The sequence below is a fragment of the Drosophila arizonae genome, chromosome 2, assembly GCF_054131065.1.
Source record: "Drosophila arizonae isolate 15081-1271.41 chromosome 2, UAZ_ARI_1.0, whole genome shotgun sequence".
Lineage (NCBI taxonomy): Eukaryota > Metazoa > Arthropoda > Insecta > Diptera > Drosophilidae > Drosophila > Drosophila arizonae.
Window position 1 is genome coordinate 33,285,967 of NC_142922.1, and position 18,610 is coordinate 33,304,576.

An 18,610-nucleotide genomic window follows, 5' to 3' on the forward strand; every position below is an offset into this window, starting at 1 on the left:
TGAGTTTTGAAATCAGCTGTGCAACCGATAGATTGTGGCGGTCGGTCGATGGACTCTTATCGTGCGCTATTTTTGGAATGGTATATTTTTGTTTATTTAGATTGTGCTTGTTTGGCGGGCGAAAATGTTATTTCGATTAAAATTGTTAACTCGTGGCTCACTTCGGCTTACTTGATTAAAACAGCAATGAATTAAACTATAAATTGAAATGGCATGCGCCCGTGCTTTCATATAGTCATCAACGGCGTAGACAAATCTCAACGCATGCGCCCAATGGACAGGATGTAGGACGACTGCTGTATCGGCACAGAAAAATTGTGCGATACCGACTAGCAGGAGTGTTCGAGCCGTAATTCGTGCTTTTTGCTATTCAGTGCTTTGTTACTTCACAGCGATTTGGCGAATACGTCTCCAATCGTTTAGCTATATAATTTTTCTTCGCAAACAACAAACGAGTCGTCGTGGTGTACGTTTTTACGTGTTTACGTGTGTGTATGTATGTGTGCATCGCTTTCATTTCTGTGTCGAGGTAGAAGTAAACTTAAAAAGCACACTGTGAAACCATAGCAAAGTAAAATATAAATGTTTATACAAAAGTAAATACCAACATTGCCATCGACCGTATTTTCAGGGGTGACTATGTTTAGTGCTTCTCCCCTGCTTCTGCACTCTGGCACTTATGGTGGTGGCTCCTGAGCTCTGTCTTACACATTCCTATTTCTAGCAGTGCAAAAAAAAAAAAAAAAAAAAAAAAAAAAAAATTTAAAAGAAGCTAAGAAGCAGCAATGCTCAGTTTTTTACTTTGCTTCTGCGAATTAAAAACGGAAAAACGGATGTCTAAGCTTATATACCCTCTGAAACTGGAACAAAATCAACTTTTTAATAGATTATATATGCATATAGATTAATAATATATAAAATTATATAAATATTGACTACTGACTATTGACTCTTCTTATAAACTATATGTTCTTCGTAACTATGCCATGCCCGCTGGAATACTTATCAGTAAAAGTACAATTTAACGAGTTATTTTAATTAACTAGAGAACAAAGTGAACTGAAAACAAATAATAATAATAATAACTGACCAACTCTAACGTACACTGTCTTCAAAGATAACAATTCGAATTGAGCTCGAACTCACAGTTACAGTTACACAAGGTTATGATACCCGCTGAAAATTTTTGTTATCCAGGGTATCGCGCCGAAAAATCAATAGAGAAGTAATCTTTCCTGCTGATGAGCCGCACTTTCTGCGTCATCAATACGAATAAATAAACAAATGGTAAAATTTGCTATGTAAAAATTTTTAATATGATCCCTCTCGAAGTGATGTTGTATATTATTGATGTGCTAACCAAATGGCCACAAGCGATTTCGGCGCTATTGAAGTTAGAGACAGCGATTTTGAATATATACTCCTTGTTACCCACTAATATTTTCCCGATACGCACTGTAAAGGTGTGGCAAAGCGTAAAATTCTATGTATGGGCCAACGTAAACGCTCTTCTTTATAAATGATAGAGGATTGTGATTTGAAATAAATCACATAATAAATTATCTAATATTTTGACTACTAATGTGTTATCTATTATATTTTCTAATGTCTTAGAGCTACAAAATTCGATAGTTGAGTTATAATGTCTCTCTAACGATTGATAGAATATTTCTCATCGATATCCCCCCGCAACTCGAATATGAAAGAATAAAATACATCTGTTCTCTACTATTGATTTATCAAAATTCGCATACATATAAATGTGTAGTTGGGGGCGTGGAAAATCGAACGACCGGAATGCTCCAATATTTTGTAGCTCGAGCATAAACAGATTCACAATTCAGAAAAGGCTAATACTGTGAGAGGGTATTATGCAGTAGATGGCATCGAGTGCGAAACTCTGACTTATTTAATTTAAATTTCAGCGCTTTTTTATGTAATTATTACTCAAACGGTTAAAAAACATTTATAGTCCGTAAAACAAACATCAGAACCCAACGCGAAATAATGAAAAGCTAAGAAATAAATAAAGAGCGAACAAAATTTATGGAAATGTAATTTACAGTGCAAATTGTGCTGCATTTAATTTTAACGTCAATATTGAAAATTATTAACAGTATACCCAAGCAGTATAGTCGAGCTTAATAAATAAACAAACTGTTTAAGATGAAAACTCGACTCGTTACGTTGACATATCGGGGTAGTGCGTCCGTCGATCCGCGCTATTCTGCTTCGATGTTGCCATGGACCATAAACGATATTCGATCCACAGAGAGTTACACAAAGGTGAGCTACTAAAGCATGGAGCCAAGAAGGCCTTCTTCAATAGCGTTATTTTGATCTTGTAATTCCAATCATATTTAAATTAACCATTATCCAGGGATTTTGTACCTGCTTATGTGCTTCATTTTATAGCCATTTTTTTCTTAACGGAATTATTGGGTCTGTTACATTTGGCGGTGCGTTTACAGCACACGGTTGTCATTTGTTTCGACATTCTGAAATATGTTGTCATTCGGGCTGTTGCTCGTCAATGCTCCAAACAATGCCGTCTTAATCCAATTGCCGTTGGTGATCCATGGCGATATACAAAACTCTTTTTGCGCCAGACAATTAAAAGCAATTTGCATTTATTACGGCTCAATAAATCAATTAAAGCAGCCTCACAGACAGCCAGCTTGACAGCCTGGTAGCCTTATAGCCCGGCAAGCACCGAGCTCCCGCATTACATTTATTATTAAAAATTTTGTGTCCCATTACACTGATTACCAGCCGTTGTTGCTCCCTAAAGTTAGATCCCCCGTCCAGGAAGGTGAAAATCATAGCATCGTGGCTAATTAAACGAAGAACAACAAAAAAAAAAAAAAAAAGAAAAGAAAAGAATGCGCTATTTCAGCCTCACCTCGGTGTCCCATGGCTAATATTATTTCAAGCTAGGTATTTAATTTATTTAATTTTAGCACAGCTTGCAAGAAGTCCCCCATCAGTGGCATATGCGTGCAAGTGTACGTGTGTGTTTGAGTGTGTTGGCTAACGATACTCCAGGGTTGTTCTAGTGTCTGCTAAAGTCCTTTCCAGTGAAAAGCTTCGCATAATTGAATTACCTACAGATGCCAATGAATTGCGGACAGAGAAGGTTGGCCTAAAGTTGTGTGGAAGTCTCGGTACACCTGTTTTAGAGGATTTTACCATTGCTCTCGCCTTATTTATCTAAGCTTATTTACGTTTTAGTTATATGCTTTATTTTCAGGTTGCTTATCAGAATATTAAAATGAAACCCTTTCGCATGCTTTCAGCCACCATCGACCGAGCAGTAGGCTCTAGAGCCGGGATATATTGGGTATATGCCATATAGGATTGAAGTTCAATTTTCTTCGAATTTCTAACTTTTTATCTGATCCTTTACTTAATTCTGTGGCTTCGTTTTTAAGTAACGTCTTAATTAGCTTTGTCAAAATTAAATATTATTGATATTTTTGTGCACGTGCACAGTCTTATATTCATACAGAAATATTTCAAATTTAATAATATATTTAAACTTAAAACAAACAGAACTAGACGAGGAGCAAGCTTCGGAAATGTCCCCCGATTTTATGCTGAAATTTGGAAATCGGGTTATAACGTATTTCTTAAAATGTATGCTTTAAGCAGAAAGAGGGTATATACCTAAACAGGAATATCATGAAAATGTATGTAGTAGGCAATAAGAACGGGAGGTATATATGCCTAATTAGGACGGAAAGATCCACACGTCCCTCTATTATCGATGACGGGGTAAGATCAAATTCGATTAAAGTAATCAATATTAACAAGTAAGAAAACTCTAAACGAAAGTGCTCGACTAGATACTACCCTGAACTAAAGTAATAAAAAAAAGGACATTTAGTACGGTTTAAAATTTCAATTTATATATATTGTAAAGTACTTATAGTAAAATATTTACACCAAAGCTATATCTGCTATTTTAATTAATACAATAGGCATTTAATAATAATTTTTTTACAAAAGTCAAAAAAGCTCAAGGCTTGATAGCTTAAAATGAAGCCTAAAAACGGAATGAAAAAGATGCCAAAGCGTCAAGTTACTCAAATTTTGCATGCTTTTTCATCTTAATATATGCTCGGCTCGGTCGCTTGTGACTTGACCAGAGAAAATAAAGCACGACCTAATCAGTGTAAGCGCTCAAACATACAGATCACGTTTATATATGCTATGCGCTATTTCTGCGTTCCTCTCTATCTCACTTACTCTTTCTGTCTCCTTATGCTTTCTCCCTCTTTGTGCGCACAAGCAATTACGCAGAAAAATTGAAATCTGTTCGCGACATGCACACCTACGATAGTCCTATGCTACATTTATAATCACTATTTGAAATTTTCAGCTTATGCTCTACATATTCTATTGAATATTTGACATATTTCAAACAACGCCAAGTCATTCACAATTAACCATACTGGCATCTAACCTTTCTTTGTGAATTTGACGAAAATGTGACGAAAATCTATATTGTATAAAATTCATCTGAATCCATATTAACAAGTAAGAACGTTGCAGTCGGGCGTTACCGACTGCGGAATACTCATTCACATCCCATCAGCAATTTAGTAACTAAGTTTCGCTCTAATACTGTAGAAAATTCAGTTTTCCTGATTTGTCACGCCTCTACTTGGCGTAGACACCTCATTTTTAGTCAGTTTTTAGAATGAGCTAACGGTACCCTAACCGCAGAATTAGAATGCTTACGCTAAAAAAAATGTGAAAATTACAGGGTATTTTTCGATATGCCAAGCCCTAAAGAGGCGTAGAAATATTTTTTTGGGTCATCGACAGAGGAGGTTACTAATAACTTGACTATCCAAATTATATAAACTTTTGCGGTTTGCCACGCCTCCTTTGGGCGGACATATTTCCGACAAAGCTTTTTGGTCAGCCTGAGTACATATACAAAATTTAAGGTCTCTCGCATCAATAGTGTCCAAAATATAGAAGAATTTAAAAAATCACGTTATCTTCAGGTTCGATTTGCCACGCCCTGAATGGGCGTAACATATAATAGCTTACGTGCAAAATTTCAGCGTTCTAGCTGTAAAACTCTTGGAGATACCGTTTTATCCGCTTTTTCACGCCCCCAATGGGCGTAGATATATCCGCCATAGCATTTGAACTTGGATGGCCGATGCGGATCTACATTCCAAAGTTCAGCTTTCCAGCTTTTCAACTAATATGATTTCTGGCATTTCGGAAAATGCATTTTCCGATTTGCCACGCCCCTAGTGGTCGGATCTGGAATATTTTAACACTTTATAAATCGGAAATATAAATGTAAATTTCAAGTCTCTAGCTTCAATAGCCCCGAAATAAACTGCGTTCATACGGACAGACGGACGGACGGACAGCAAGACGGACATTGCACAAACCTAATATACTTCAAAGATAACGAAATAACGGAATGAGTTATCGACTTTTTGAGATAGAGTCGATATGCCCGCTATATATACGGACATTTCAAAAAATTCAAGTCTGTAGCTCTCCCACGCGTCCTTCTGCCTGATACATAAATTTTAACAAACCCAATTTCCCATTTTCAATGAGGGCATAAAAATGTTCACGAAAAATTAAATTCTTTAATGTGTACAAACCAATTTGCCAAATTTTAAGTATATGTATAATGCCATAAAATTATAAATGCGCAGCACTCACAATCAACTCTCTCTCTTTCGCTGTTTCACTCTCTATCTTTTGTTCTCTGCATTTATATATCTCTCTCTCTCTTTCTTTCTCTATCTAACTTACGCTCTTCGGTCTTTTATTTCTTGTCCTTGTACTTGGTAGACTACACTCTACAGACCCGGATCAGACCATGTATTAATTTGATGCATATTTTCTTGCATAAATATTTACTAAAGCTTGCTCTTTTGATTATTATTCATGTATATACATATGTGTGTATCTATGCTTCCACTGTCACTAAAAATATACACAAATACTGTTTGTGTGGGCGTGGAAAAAGCTGTTATTAATTTTTCATAAATATGTACCTTCCAAATTGGCTAGCAATTTATGGTTAATAAATTATAGAAGAGTTATTTGAACTGGCTAACTATAATAAATCTGATTTACCTTAACTTTATCAAATTCCACAATTTTTAGATGATGTTAAAAGGTATGCGACACCTTTTAGACAACCTCTTTCTTACCCTAAAGCGTGTTTAGAATTGCTTTGCGGCCGACCTTTCCTTTGAGCCCCGACAGCGGGAACTTACTTTGGGCTTGCGAAAAATCAATGCGCTATTTTTGCATTTGCCTGCAAAATATATTCTAAGTTTTATTTTTCATTTACCGTCTTTTCTGTTCTGATGTTTACCTGTGCGCGGCTGAAGTCACTAAAGCTGTCTTGTTAATCCGCTTTTGGACAAGTTAAGTCACTTGTGTTGTAGCACTGACCTCTCTGCTCCCTTTCACTGGTCTCCCAGTCCGTCTACTTAGCCCCTAAATGGTTTCACACTTCACCTTCGTCAGCGAGTCTCCCAGCGTATCACTCTTTTTAGTGAGGACACCGCAGAGTATTCGTGCTCTGAGTATTTTGTATTGTATTTCCGCTGGAGGTGGTGTGACTGTGGCCTTCTCATCTTGGATTTATATGTATATACATATGGATTTTATATACAATGTTAAATTGTAATAATTGTAATGTAAACAGAATATTAGACGCGACAGAGTTAATACAAGTTGTTATTATTCATACCATATATTCTTTGTTAGTTTTTCAATTTTAATTATCGGTATTTTAATATAAGAAAACGTTGCAGTCGGACCCTACTGACGTTGTTAAATAAGTTTTTGTATATAATGCACAGTTATTTCCCACAGACCGAAAAACTTTTGAGCTATGCAGTAGAATATTTTTATACCTTGAACGCATTGAAAATGGAAAATCAGGGTTAAATGTATGTAATAGGTAGAATGAGGCGTGGCAGACCCCATAAAGTATACATATATATTCTTGATCAGGTCGAACTGAGTTGACTTAGCCTTCTACAGATGTCAGTCTCTCCATCCGTCCGTATGTATGAACACGTCAATTTTTTTAAAATTTTTGTTCATTGGTCCGTGAAGATCACACGCATATCGATCTTTTTTTAAGTCCATAACTATATTATTTGTTATCGATGAAATGCCGTATTGAAACCCAATTTTAAAATTATGTCTCGTACTTTAGACCTAGAGTTAAAAAATTTGATAAATAGTTAACGCGAATATTTTATTTATTTTTTTTTTTTTTAATTTCTATTTTTATTTTAATCTACCCTCTTCCTAAATTTCTTTTATAGAAATTAAGTATTAAACGGGGCACGGGCTAAGATAAAACTGGCAGTAGGGCAACAATTTTAAATAGGAAATATTTAGGCTAGAATACTCTTGTAAAATAGTTAGACTATCAACATAATGCCAAAATTACTTATAAATCCATTATGAAAATGAAATTTCTAAGATGTAAATCGTATATTTTATAAACATGTTAATAAAATAAAACTGATTTGCTGTTTGATAATCGAGATTCCCTTTATCCCAATCTAACGCTTTCAATCTTTGTACTATAATGAAAAATCCACAATTGTTTTGTACACTAATTGCATTACACATAGAAGTTGCCAGTTTCCATCCAGCCGACGCATAATTGAATTCGTCGCGTCAATGTCAAAAGCAAAAACGGTGTACAGCCATCCTAATTGAACTATTTTCTCTTCCTCTTTATTGCTCTTCATTACCGTGCTAAGTGAATTTCCAGCATCAACTGGCAATCGAAAATTAATTGAGATTAGGAAAGAAATTATGAAATTAACCTGGGCTGCAATAAAAAGGGTTTTTGCTGCCGCTTTGCCATTACATATTTTACTTCTCTAGTCTCCAATGATTATCCCGTCGCCCGGCAGCCACCCAAAAAAAATTTCAAAAACCGAAATTGTATAAAATGCATATAAGTATACAGTTAAAATTTGGAGACTCTAGCATTAAAGATGTAGATGTTTTAATTTTATAACTGATTTTCGATAAGGTTTTTTATCGATAAAAAAATAACGGGATGATTTATCGATTTTTGAAGATAAACTCGATATTCGCGCTGTATATACGGACATTTAAAAAATTGAAGTCTCTAGCTCCCATATCTTTTAAAACCGACTCGTTCATACATACGGACGGACGGACAGACAGTCGGACAGGGCTAAATCGACTCAACTCGTCGCCCTGATCAACAATATATATACATTATGGTATCTGCCACGCTTCCTTCTACCTGTTACATACATTTAACAAAACCATTATACCCTGATTTTCCATTTTCAATGGGTTCAGGGTATAAAAATTATTTATGACAAGCTAAAACCATTTAAATCAGTATTAAACGAAAGACATTTAAGCCTCTGGTGCTAGCAACGACAATTCAGATAGAGAACAGTAACTGCTTCCCATGGCAATGGCTGCATTTCCACTAGACGAAGCACATTAACAGTATTAAATTCCTTTAATCAGTTTACTTGCATGCACAAGCATAAAAGCGATTCGCTCACTGGCAACTGAGCAATAGGGACAGCCAAAGCACGCAGACCGACAAACAGGGTTGACGTTAGATAGACAAGTAAGCAAGCAACTCGACAAGATGGCGTGGCATGGCGGCTATTCCGTTTCCGGTGTCCTCGTAAACATCAACATCAACATGCGCCGCATATGTCCATTATATTTTTGTTATTGTCGGCTCCTACTTTTTATACTCTGAACCCATTGAAAATGAGAACTCAGGTTATAATGGTTTTGTGAAAAAGTATGTAACGGGCAGAAGGAGGCGTGGCAGACCCCACAAAGTATATATATTTTTGATCAGGGCGACGAGCTGAGTCGATTTAGCTCTGTCCGTCTATCCGTCCGTCTGTCCGTATCTATGAGACTTGAAATTTAGTAGGTCCGTGTATATCACGCGCATATCAAGTTTTTCTCTAAATATTGATAACTACTCTCGATATTTTATTATCGATTAAAAACCTTATCGAAAGCTAGTTATTTAATTATATCTCCTATACCTTTAGAGCTAGAGCTTGCAAATTTTAAATGTAGACTAATTTATATTTTATACAATTTCGATTTTTGTTAAAATTTACCCCCCACTCCTATTTCCACCCCCTCACCCTCACCTTTATAAGTATTTCAAATACTAGAGACTTGTGCTTTGGAATGTACATACATTTGATACATTATGATTATGTTCTGAAAGTTTCATTAAGATTGTATGTCTAGAAATTAAATTATTCAACAAGAAAATTCTTATAATGTTGCCCACATTGCAGCGCAGCCCAAGCGCTGTCGCTGCTTATTGCACAGTTAGCAGAGCGCGCTCTAATACGTGCATGTGTATGTATGTGTGCCGAAAAGAAGTGCACAGTGATTAGAATATCAGATTGGAGGGTTCAGGGTATCTTGTAGTCGAGCAGTCTCGACTGTTGGTTAGGTATGCATTTTATATTAAATATGTGACAGGCCAATTCCCAATACCCACGTTTAGTATCATTATCGTTGATAAATATGATATATGTATATTTAATGTTTCCAAGGTAAATAATATTAGAGCCCTCTCTATTAGTCTATTTGAAACTTTTTCGACAAATGTTGGCTGATTGACTGTCAATATAGTAAATAATAAGTTTTCCTTGAGCAAACCTTAAATATAATTTATATACTCATTAAGTTTGTGCACAGTTTCTCTAATATTTAATATAATTTCTTTGCAGCTGTCAGTTGGCATTGAGCATGGCATACTGGAATCATACAACTCTGATTTTGAGTTACAATTTAGCCATCCGCTAAAGCATATCGTTGGCATGTGTCGCATCATTCACAAGCCGCAGGTGAAGAACATCGGAAATGGTTTCGTACAGCTCAAGTCAAATACTAATCAGGCTCCAGCTACCAACTGTGGAGCTTCAGTTGGAAGCATGTCAGCTGTTGCTGCTGGCTCATCAGTCGCAAATAGTTCGCGTACATCGTTAACCACGTCAACTTCCTATGGCTCACTCTCGTCGTCTTATCAGCTGCAGCAACAGCAACAGCAGCTGCTGCAAGCGGCAGATGCAGAGCCGCAAAACTTTATGGATTTCCAGGGACCCATCACCGGGTTCGTCTACTTACTAAAGGATCCGAAGGACCCGCTGCTGCACATCTATCTATTCGAATGCGATACTGTTGAGGAGGTAAGGTTTGCTAAGTTTCCCTCCTCCCCTATTATATGCAATGGCATGAAACTGTTTAGAGAACTGGAAAAGAACGGGTTATGTGCTAAGAGTGATTTGAATGCTTTGCAAAGCTCATACTACCTTCTAATGGCTAAGAACAATTTTGATTTACTGTACTTTCCACAGATTTAGAGGCTTAGTAAACAACCTTTTTCCAATATTTTTGCTGGTGTTGCATGTGCAAGGTCTGCCTCTCTGGTTTATCTCAATAATATATTAGGAATTCTAGCATTTTGCAAAAGGCACAAACTTAATAGGCATCGTCTGTAATATAAACAGCTTTAAAATATGAATAGATACTGTTTTCTATGTTGTCGATAAAAGTTTATCTTGATTTGATTTAATTATAACTGTTAGATAAATGCGGAGCAACACTTAAAATTGAGCAAAGGTAACCTATATTATTATAACGAACGAAAAGCTCGAAAATTGTATGTTGTATGGCTGATATCCAAGCAGGTTTTAATACGTGAAACGCGCGATGTACATATATGTTGCGCGTAATATGAATTAGCCGAAGTCCTCTGTAGCCAGTGCTTCGCTCACAATTTGGTCTTAATTTAATATTATCTCTATCCTCTAAATAAAAACAAGTAAGAACGTTGCAGATTAGCCACCTCCTGGCCGTAGACACCTCGTCTTTGGCCAGTTCTTAGATCAAGCTAACGGTAGCCTACCTGCAACTGAACGCTTACGCTCAAAAATGTGAAAATTACAGGTTATTTTTCGATATGCCGCGACCCTAAAGAAGTTTAACAATTATATAAACTTTTGCGGTTTGCCGCCTCCTTTGGGCGGAGATATATCAGTTTTTTGAGCTTGGGTGGTCGACGCGGATCTACATTCCAAATTTCAGCTTTCTAGCGCTTCAACTAATATGATTTCTGATATATCGGAAAATTCATTTTCCGATTTGGCACGCCAGGCGATGCGAGAAAATTTTAATACCTTATAAATCGGAGATATACGCGAGTATGTGCTCCAAATTTCAAGTACCTAGCTTCAATACGGACTTCATACGGACAGACGGGCGGACAGCAAGGTGGATATTGCTCAAAACCAATATACTCATTTCACTTTCGTGAATGAGTATAAAAATACAACTCATGCATGTGTGTCGATATTTTATTTTAAATACATTTCTATGCGATAGTTTATGTTCTCCTATTATATATATTTAGTCAGTTAATTATAAATATTTCATAAATGTCTGTTTGTATGAGTCTATTATTCAATCGTTCATCGCTATCGTACATTCTCGCTCTCTCTTCCCTCTTTACAAAAACTTAAAATATAAAGTCTTGCCCCTATGCAAGGTCATTTCTAAAAAAGTTTCATTTGTTGCCGTTTTACTGCTGAACAATTTACGTGATTACACATACGCCTCGTTACCCGATCGCACTATGACATTTATGCACAAAGTTTGGCTCTCCCTCTCTGACTTGGGCTGTGTTCTCTCTTTTCCCACACTCTCACTCTCTCTACGGTTCCAGTGTGCACTCATCGAGAAATTGTTGCTTCGATTTCGCATGCGCAAGTTGCTTGATGCTTATTGTTATTGTTGCTGAATGTCAGCAATACTCAGTTGGTCAATGGGCTTGGGAGACTTGGGGATGTGGATCTGTTGCCGCTTGTCAGTTGTCTGGCTACAATTGAATCGCATGTGCGCTTAGCTCACGACGGCGGCAGCTACCAAGAAGAACACCGACTCGTTAATAACAAGTAATAGGGCAGAAAATGATAATAAGCTAAAAACTAAAATGATGTTGAGAATCAACAACAATAACAAAATATAAAAAAAAAAAAAACAGTTGATATAACGTGCCACACAATTACCAAATCAAATTCCAAATATATAAATATATATCTATACATACATATATAAACACATTTACATACAACACATACATATGCGTACATATGTCTAAAATTGAGAATTTATATACATTTATAAATATATTCATTTTGTTGTCAGTTCCTTTATTTCATTTATTATTTAAAATGCCTTTAAGCGCAAACATAATGATAGTAATTGAAAAAGTGACATAATAATAATAGTAATAAAAAGAATACAAAAACTGTCATAACCAATAAAGAAATATTAAAAAAAAAATATAATAAAAGTGTACAAGAATAATATAATAGTGTTTAAAATAACTAATTAAATAGATATTTATAGCTGCCTATATTTGCTTTATAAATTCTCATTTAATCATAATACTAAAAATTCACCTATTAGATTGCGATAAACGGCTCTTACATAAAACCCTAAAAGCGAATCGATTGTATTTGTGTTGTCCTAAATACTTAAACAAATTTTTGCCTGTCAATGGGCAAAGCAAACAGATAAATTTTCAAATGAAGCAAACTAATTAAAGCTTCGACAATATGCGTATATGTATAGGTATATATGTATATTCTGGCGATACTTTCAGCTCACATTGTGTTCGTCATAAATATAAAACAATGGAAATAACCACTTTGTAGAATATTTCTATGTGTGCAATAATGTGAGCTCTTATCATACAAATTAACCACAACAATTTATTTTGGAACACCTCTCTAGAACTAACTCTATAATAGCAAATTGAATAAAATCTTTATTTGAAGTTGATTTACCCGTAATAATAATAATAATAATAATAATAATAATAATAATAATAATAATAATAATAATAATAATAATAATAATAATAATAATAATAATAATAATAATAATAATAATAATAATAATAATTTTTTTTTTTTTTTTTTTTTTTTTTTTTTTTTTTTTTTTTTTTTTTTTTTGTTGGGCTGAGGTAGGAAAAAATGCTTTATGCACCGTCAGTCATGTCGTCACTTTGACCGGTGTGTCGGACTGCATAACTGCTTACCGACTAAAAAATCCTCCTCTTCTGGGGCTCAAATCCACCTTGGAACCAGGAGATATCCCGCATTAACCTTCAAGGTGGAACCCCATTGTGTGCTCTAAATGAGCGTTGCCCTCTGTGTGCCTGCGTCCAGGTCATACTTCTTCCGCCGCAGAACCTTTTCGGCGAAGTCATAGACTTTTTTCCAAGCGTCTATGCTGCTGCACATTTGCTGTACTAACGTCTCTACTTTGACTTCACCTACTGTATCTGCCAGGTCGATTCTTTCTTCCGACCATCTTTTGCAATTGAAGAAGGTGTGTTCTGCATCGTCCATTGCATTTTCGCAGTAAATGCAGCTGGATTCGGCAGTTTTCCCCATTTTATTTAGGTACTTTCGAAAGTATCCATGTCCGGAGAGTAGTTGTGTCAAATAGAAAGACGTTTCACCGTGCTTTCTATTTATCCACTGCTCCAGATCGGGGATTATTTTAGCGGTCCATCTTCCATACCTTTCGCATGACCATCTCGCCTTCCACGAGACTATGGTTTGCTGTCGTATGCTCTTTGCCGCATGTTCTGAGTATTCTCCTCTTTGCCGAAGATTCCATATTTTTTTGCGCTCTTGGGCAAGCAAGTCAACCGGTATGACTGCTGCTATCACAGTCACGGCCGCCCCGGAGACTGTGCGGTACGCCGATGTTATCCTTAAGGCTGCTCTTCGTTGCACAGCTAGCATCGGTTTTCGCCTTACATTCGCCTCTAAGGTATCCGCCCATACTTCACTGCCATATAGCAGTATTGCATTTGTCGCTTCCATGAGGAGTCTCCGTTTTCCTGCCGTCGGGCCGTCAACGTTTGCCATCAGTCTACTCAGAGACCCCGTTGCTGTCGCTGTTTTCCGCGTGGCATACTTCAGCTGTTCCCAGAAGGTAAGTTTACTGTCCAGCCTAACGCCTAGATAGTTCACTGTCCTCTGCGTCCTTATCAGGTTTCCGCTTACTCGCATCTCTATTTCGGTTGGGATCTGCTTCCCCGTGAACAGAAGTAACTCTGTTTTATGGGTGGCAAGCTCCAATCCTCGAGAGCTGAGCCATGTCTGTGTGCGGATCATGACTTGGGTAAGTCTCTTTTGGGCCTCTATGGTGTTTCTGGCAGTAATGACGGCTGCGATATCATCGGCATAACCAATAAGGAAGGTGTCTTCAGGCATTTCCAGTCTTAGGATGTCGTCGTAGCTGATATTCCACAGGTCTGGTCCCAGGATTGACCCCTGTGCAGCTCCTCCAGTTACTCTGTATCGTTTTGTTCCAGTTTGCGTGGAGTACAGGAGTATTCGATCCTGCAAATAGCTCCTGATCATATTCATGAGGTACTCCGGTATCTGGAAGCGGTGTTCCAAGGAAGTAAGCATATCAGTCCACCTTACACTATTAAAGGCGTTTTTAACGTCCAGCGTTGCTAACAGAACAACTGGGCGCGAGTATGCATTTCCTCTTTGCGTAGCTCTGGCTGCCTGAACCACTTCATCGATAGCTCCCATTGTGGATTTTCCAGCTCTGAACCCATGTTGCCTAGGGCTAAGTCCTCCAGCAGCCTCTACTGCTGCGAGTAGTCTAGGTCTTATGAGCTTTTCTAAAAGCTTCCCAGCTGTGTTTAACATACACAATGGGCGATAAGCCGAGGGTGTATTGGGATCGCCTTTGCCTTTGCTAATGAGCACCAGTCTTTGTTCTTTCCACGCTTCTGGGAATATCCTTTCTTTTAGACATGCGTTATACATCCTAAGTAGAAAAGTGGGACGTCCTGATGCTATCACCTTCAGTATTTCTGCCGGTATATTATCTGGTCCCGGCGCTTTCTTGTTCTTCAGGGAGAGAGCTGCAATGTTGAGTTCTTCCTCGGTGAAATCTGGGACTGAACCATCGAGCTCTACGGGTGCTCGCTCATGCGCCTCGTGGATGTGTGCTGGAAATAGTGTTTCCACTATGTGATCCATCGTGTCATCATCCACGTTTGGCACTGCTCCGTAGTTTCTCAGCTTTTTCATGACTATCTTGTAGCCAAGTCCCCAAGGGTCTTTATTTATATCTTTGCAGAGCTCTTTCCACTTGTCATGCTTACTGCGTGTGATAGCAATCGACAGTTCTTTTCTCGCACTCTTGGCTGCTAACGCTTCCGTCGTGAAATTTCCAGAGCGTCGTGCCCTTGTTAGCCTTCTTCTACATTGTATGCATACTTTCCTTTTTTCTGCAATATCGTGGTTCCACCAGTACGCCTGTCGTCTACCTCCGTGTTTGCTGTGCGTTTTTGGCATCGATACGTTACACGCTCTTTCCATAGCGGTTAGGCTTCTTTCGACCACTTGCTTCGACGTCAATGTGCCGTCGAACTGTCGTTCTCGCCTATCTAATTCAGCTAGTAGTTTGCCTGTATCCACCTTACTTATGTCCCATCTATGAGAAGTCTTTCTTGAGTATGATGGGTGGTTTTGCTGACTGGTATTTTGGAAGTCATATGATATATACTCGTGATCACTTCCCGTGAAGTCATCGAGTATCTTCCAGTCCTTTATCCGATCTACGATGTGTTCGGATCCAAAGGTTACGTCAGGTATTGTGCCTTCACATCCCGGCCTATGGAAGGTAGGTCTGCTTCCGCGGTTTGCTACCACTAACCCGGACCTAGCGGCCATATCCATAATTTTTCGTCCTCTAGAGTTAGTAGACGACATTCCCCAGTCCACTGCTCGTGCATTCAGATCGCCTGCCACAATGAAGGGCTGCCGTCGATCCACGAGGAGATCCTCGATTGCATCGAGTTTATTCTGGAAGGTGCTTATGTCATCGCTAGGGGTTAGGTAGCAACTGACTACTGCGACTTCTCTGAAGCGTGCGTAGACGTAGCAGTTTCCCATCTTGCTTTCTAGTGGCTGTTGTCCACTACTACTGGGGATCCATATGGCCGCAGTCTTGGTGTCGTCCTCTAACCAAACTCCGTTCTCTTTTCGCTTATATTGCTCACTGATGATCACTACATCTATAGCATGTTCTGCTACTATCTGTGTCAAAAGTGCATCTGCCGTTTTGCTCCGGTGTAGATTACCTTGGAGAATTTTCAACATTTTGCTGTAGTTTGTCGTGTGCTTGGGCATTTCTGCGATCCCGGCATGTGATCGACAGAAGTACGCCCCGCATCCGTGCAAATGCAGCATTTTGGTGGTTTTTTGCAGTCTTTCATCTTGTGACCTGATTCACCACATCTAATGCAGATGCCACCACCACTTCTGTCCGGTCCTGTGCAGTTGGTCTGCAGATGGCCGACCCCGAAGCATCTGTAGCATCTGCGGATGGGTTGACACATCCTGGGCCTAGCCCTGACAAAACCAATTTTAATGTCTGAGCTCAGCAACGTCTCCGCTAATTGGCTTTCTAAAGTTACAAAGGCCCTTACTTGCTCTCGACTGTTTGGGGCAGTGACTTTTATGCGCAAGTCCACTGATGAGTTATCAAGGACTTGTCGCACTGCCTCAGCCACCTCAGACTCTACAGTTAGTGAGTCTAGATCTCGGATCTCCACTGTCGCTGTAGGCTTTAACTCGGCTACCGTGGCTGTTTTTTTAACGGTAGCCTTTAGTTTTTCAACTAGTTCTGGATGTAACTTTTCCCCTCTGCTCAGTTCTACAAGGAGTGCCCCGGATCGGGTTTTCCTTATGCCTCTCACGTTTGCCTTTTCGTCCTGTTGGATTGTGCTGCGTATGTTTCGTAAAACATCTACGTAGCTTTGTCCACTTTCAGGTTTTATGAGGACTGCTTCTGAACGGGGAGGTTTCTTCTTCTCTTTTTTTGCTGGTTGTTTTACTACTTTCGGCTTTTCTGCGGGTGCCGAAGTAGTCTTTTCCGCTCTTTGTTTCAAAGTCCCTTTTCTGGTGACTTTTTGCCACAAGTTCTGTTGTCCCTTGCAAAGTTTTTTGCCGGACTCAGACTCTAGGGGGCTAGGGGCTTGTCTCTTTTGAATGGTGGGTGTTTCCACCGTTTCCAAGATCCGTGCCTCTGCTGCTGGCTCTAATTGCTTCTGCTTAGTTGCTTCAGCTTCCAGTTTCTTCCAGGAGTTCCTACAGTGTCCTAGGATATCGAGTAGTTCGTCTAGGTCGGATACCCCGCTTTTAACATCCAGACTGATGTTTTTTTGTTTAGCGACAGCGGTCTTTATGCGCCGCAGCGCCTGGCGACATTTTAGAATGGCATCCTCTTCCTCGGCCCGGAGTTTCAACATGTACTCATGCCTTGGAGAGATTACCGCCTCTGCAACAGTGTTTGGGACACCTACTTCAGCGGCAGCGGTTTTTGGAGTTTCCTCCACACTTCTTGGCGCCTGCGCTACAGGGCTCCTTTGCATTTTTGAGCTTTTGCCAAAGCCCAGCCGTGGGTCCGTGAAACGGGCCTCGCTCTCTTCCAGTGGTGTTCCACTGATTGTTTTTTTGGTTGTTGGGGTCTTTCTAAATTCCATTTTAAGGGGTCCCGACTCCAAGCCGCTATCTTAGATCGGGTGTACAGTTACTCAAACAATCCTCATGGTTATCTGTGCATAGCAGGGAGGCCATGCGAGGGTTGACTTTGGTCCTTATGGGAGCCAATGTTCAGAGCCAGGATCTTGCACAAATTAAGGATATATATCAACTTAAACCTGTACCACCAATGAAAAATCAGTTGGTGACGATCTTCGAACGTACTTGGAGGCCTGCCAGGGTTTTAACGGGACGGAGGCAGCTGCAGCATTGACCTAGGAGCCATTTCCGCAGGATGTCACTCCTGCTTACTGAGGTCCTAGAATGCGACAGCTGTCAGCCCAGGGGCAAACATTTCAGAAATCGTGTATTTTTCGAAGTCAGGGGTCGGTCAAAGATTTCACTTTAGTAAGTTCTATCTTTCTATTTCTTCTAAAGTCGCTGCACACATTAGTTCACGATTGGTCGGCTGCCCAATCGCTATCCAGTGGGGCCGATCGTGGAGGCTGTGTGTCAACTTGAATTACCAGTGACAAGGATTGCTATTGAAAGTCTCTAGACGAGCAACGTAGCGTTGCCTTGTTTTCGTAACCCCATCCCACCATAATAATAATAATAATAATAATAATAATAATAATAATAATAATAATAATAATAATAATTATAATAATAATTATAATTATAATAATAATTATAATAATAATAATAATAATAATAATAACAAGTAAGAAAGCTCTAGTCGAGACTGCTCGACTATGAGATCGCCTGAACCCTTAGAGTAATAGCTATTTCAATAATTTTTCGCGTCTTTCAGCTTACACAAGAAACACGCACACACACACACACGCACACACAGGCATACATACATACACACACACACACACACGCACGCACACTCAGGCATACATAACTACACACATACACACACACACACACACGCACGCACACACAGGCATACATAACTACACACA

The 18,610-nt window shown here is 38.8% G+C and overlaps 1 protein-coding gene and 1 long non-coding RNA gene across 23 annotated transcripts in view; one reads left to right on the forward strand and one right to left on the reverse strand.

The window, feature by feature from the left end:
- The first annotated feature begins 42 nt into the window (after positions 1-42).
- plx (PTB_TBC1D1_like and TBC domain-containing protein plx) overlaps positions 43-18,610 on the forward strand; it is a 29,967-nt gene continuing 11,399 nt past the window's right edge. For 5 of the 22 annotated variants that reach the window (XM_089472016.1, XM_089472025.1, XM_018000434.2 and 2 more), the window contains exons 1-2: positions 87-2,286; positions 9,783-10,241. In XM_089472016.1, coding sequence (XP_089328142.1) covers positions 2,167-2,286; positions 9,783-10,241 — 579 coding nt within the window. In that variant the 5' untranslated portion in view covers positions 87-2,166. The other 17 variants (XM_089472051.1, XM_089472064.1, XM_089472005.1 and 14 more) reach the window with 16 other exon arrangements.
- Positions 3,893-7,341, reverse strand: LOC149270933 (uncharacterized). Its single transcript, XR_016270730.1, has 3 exons — positions 6,365-7,341; positions 6,198-6,304; positions 3,893-5,283 (listed from the first exon to the last, which is right to left on the reverse strand). It is a non-coding gene; the product is annotated as an uncharacterized LOC149270933 (long non-coding RNA).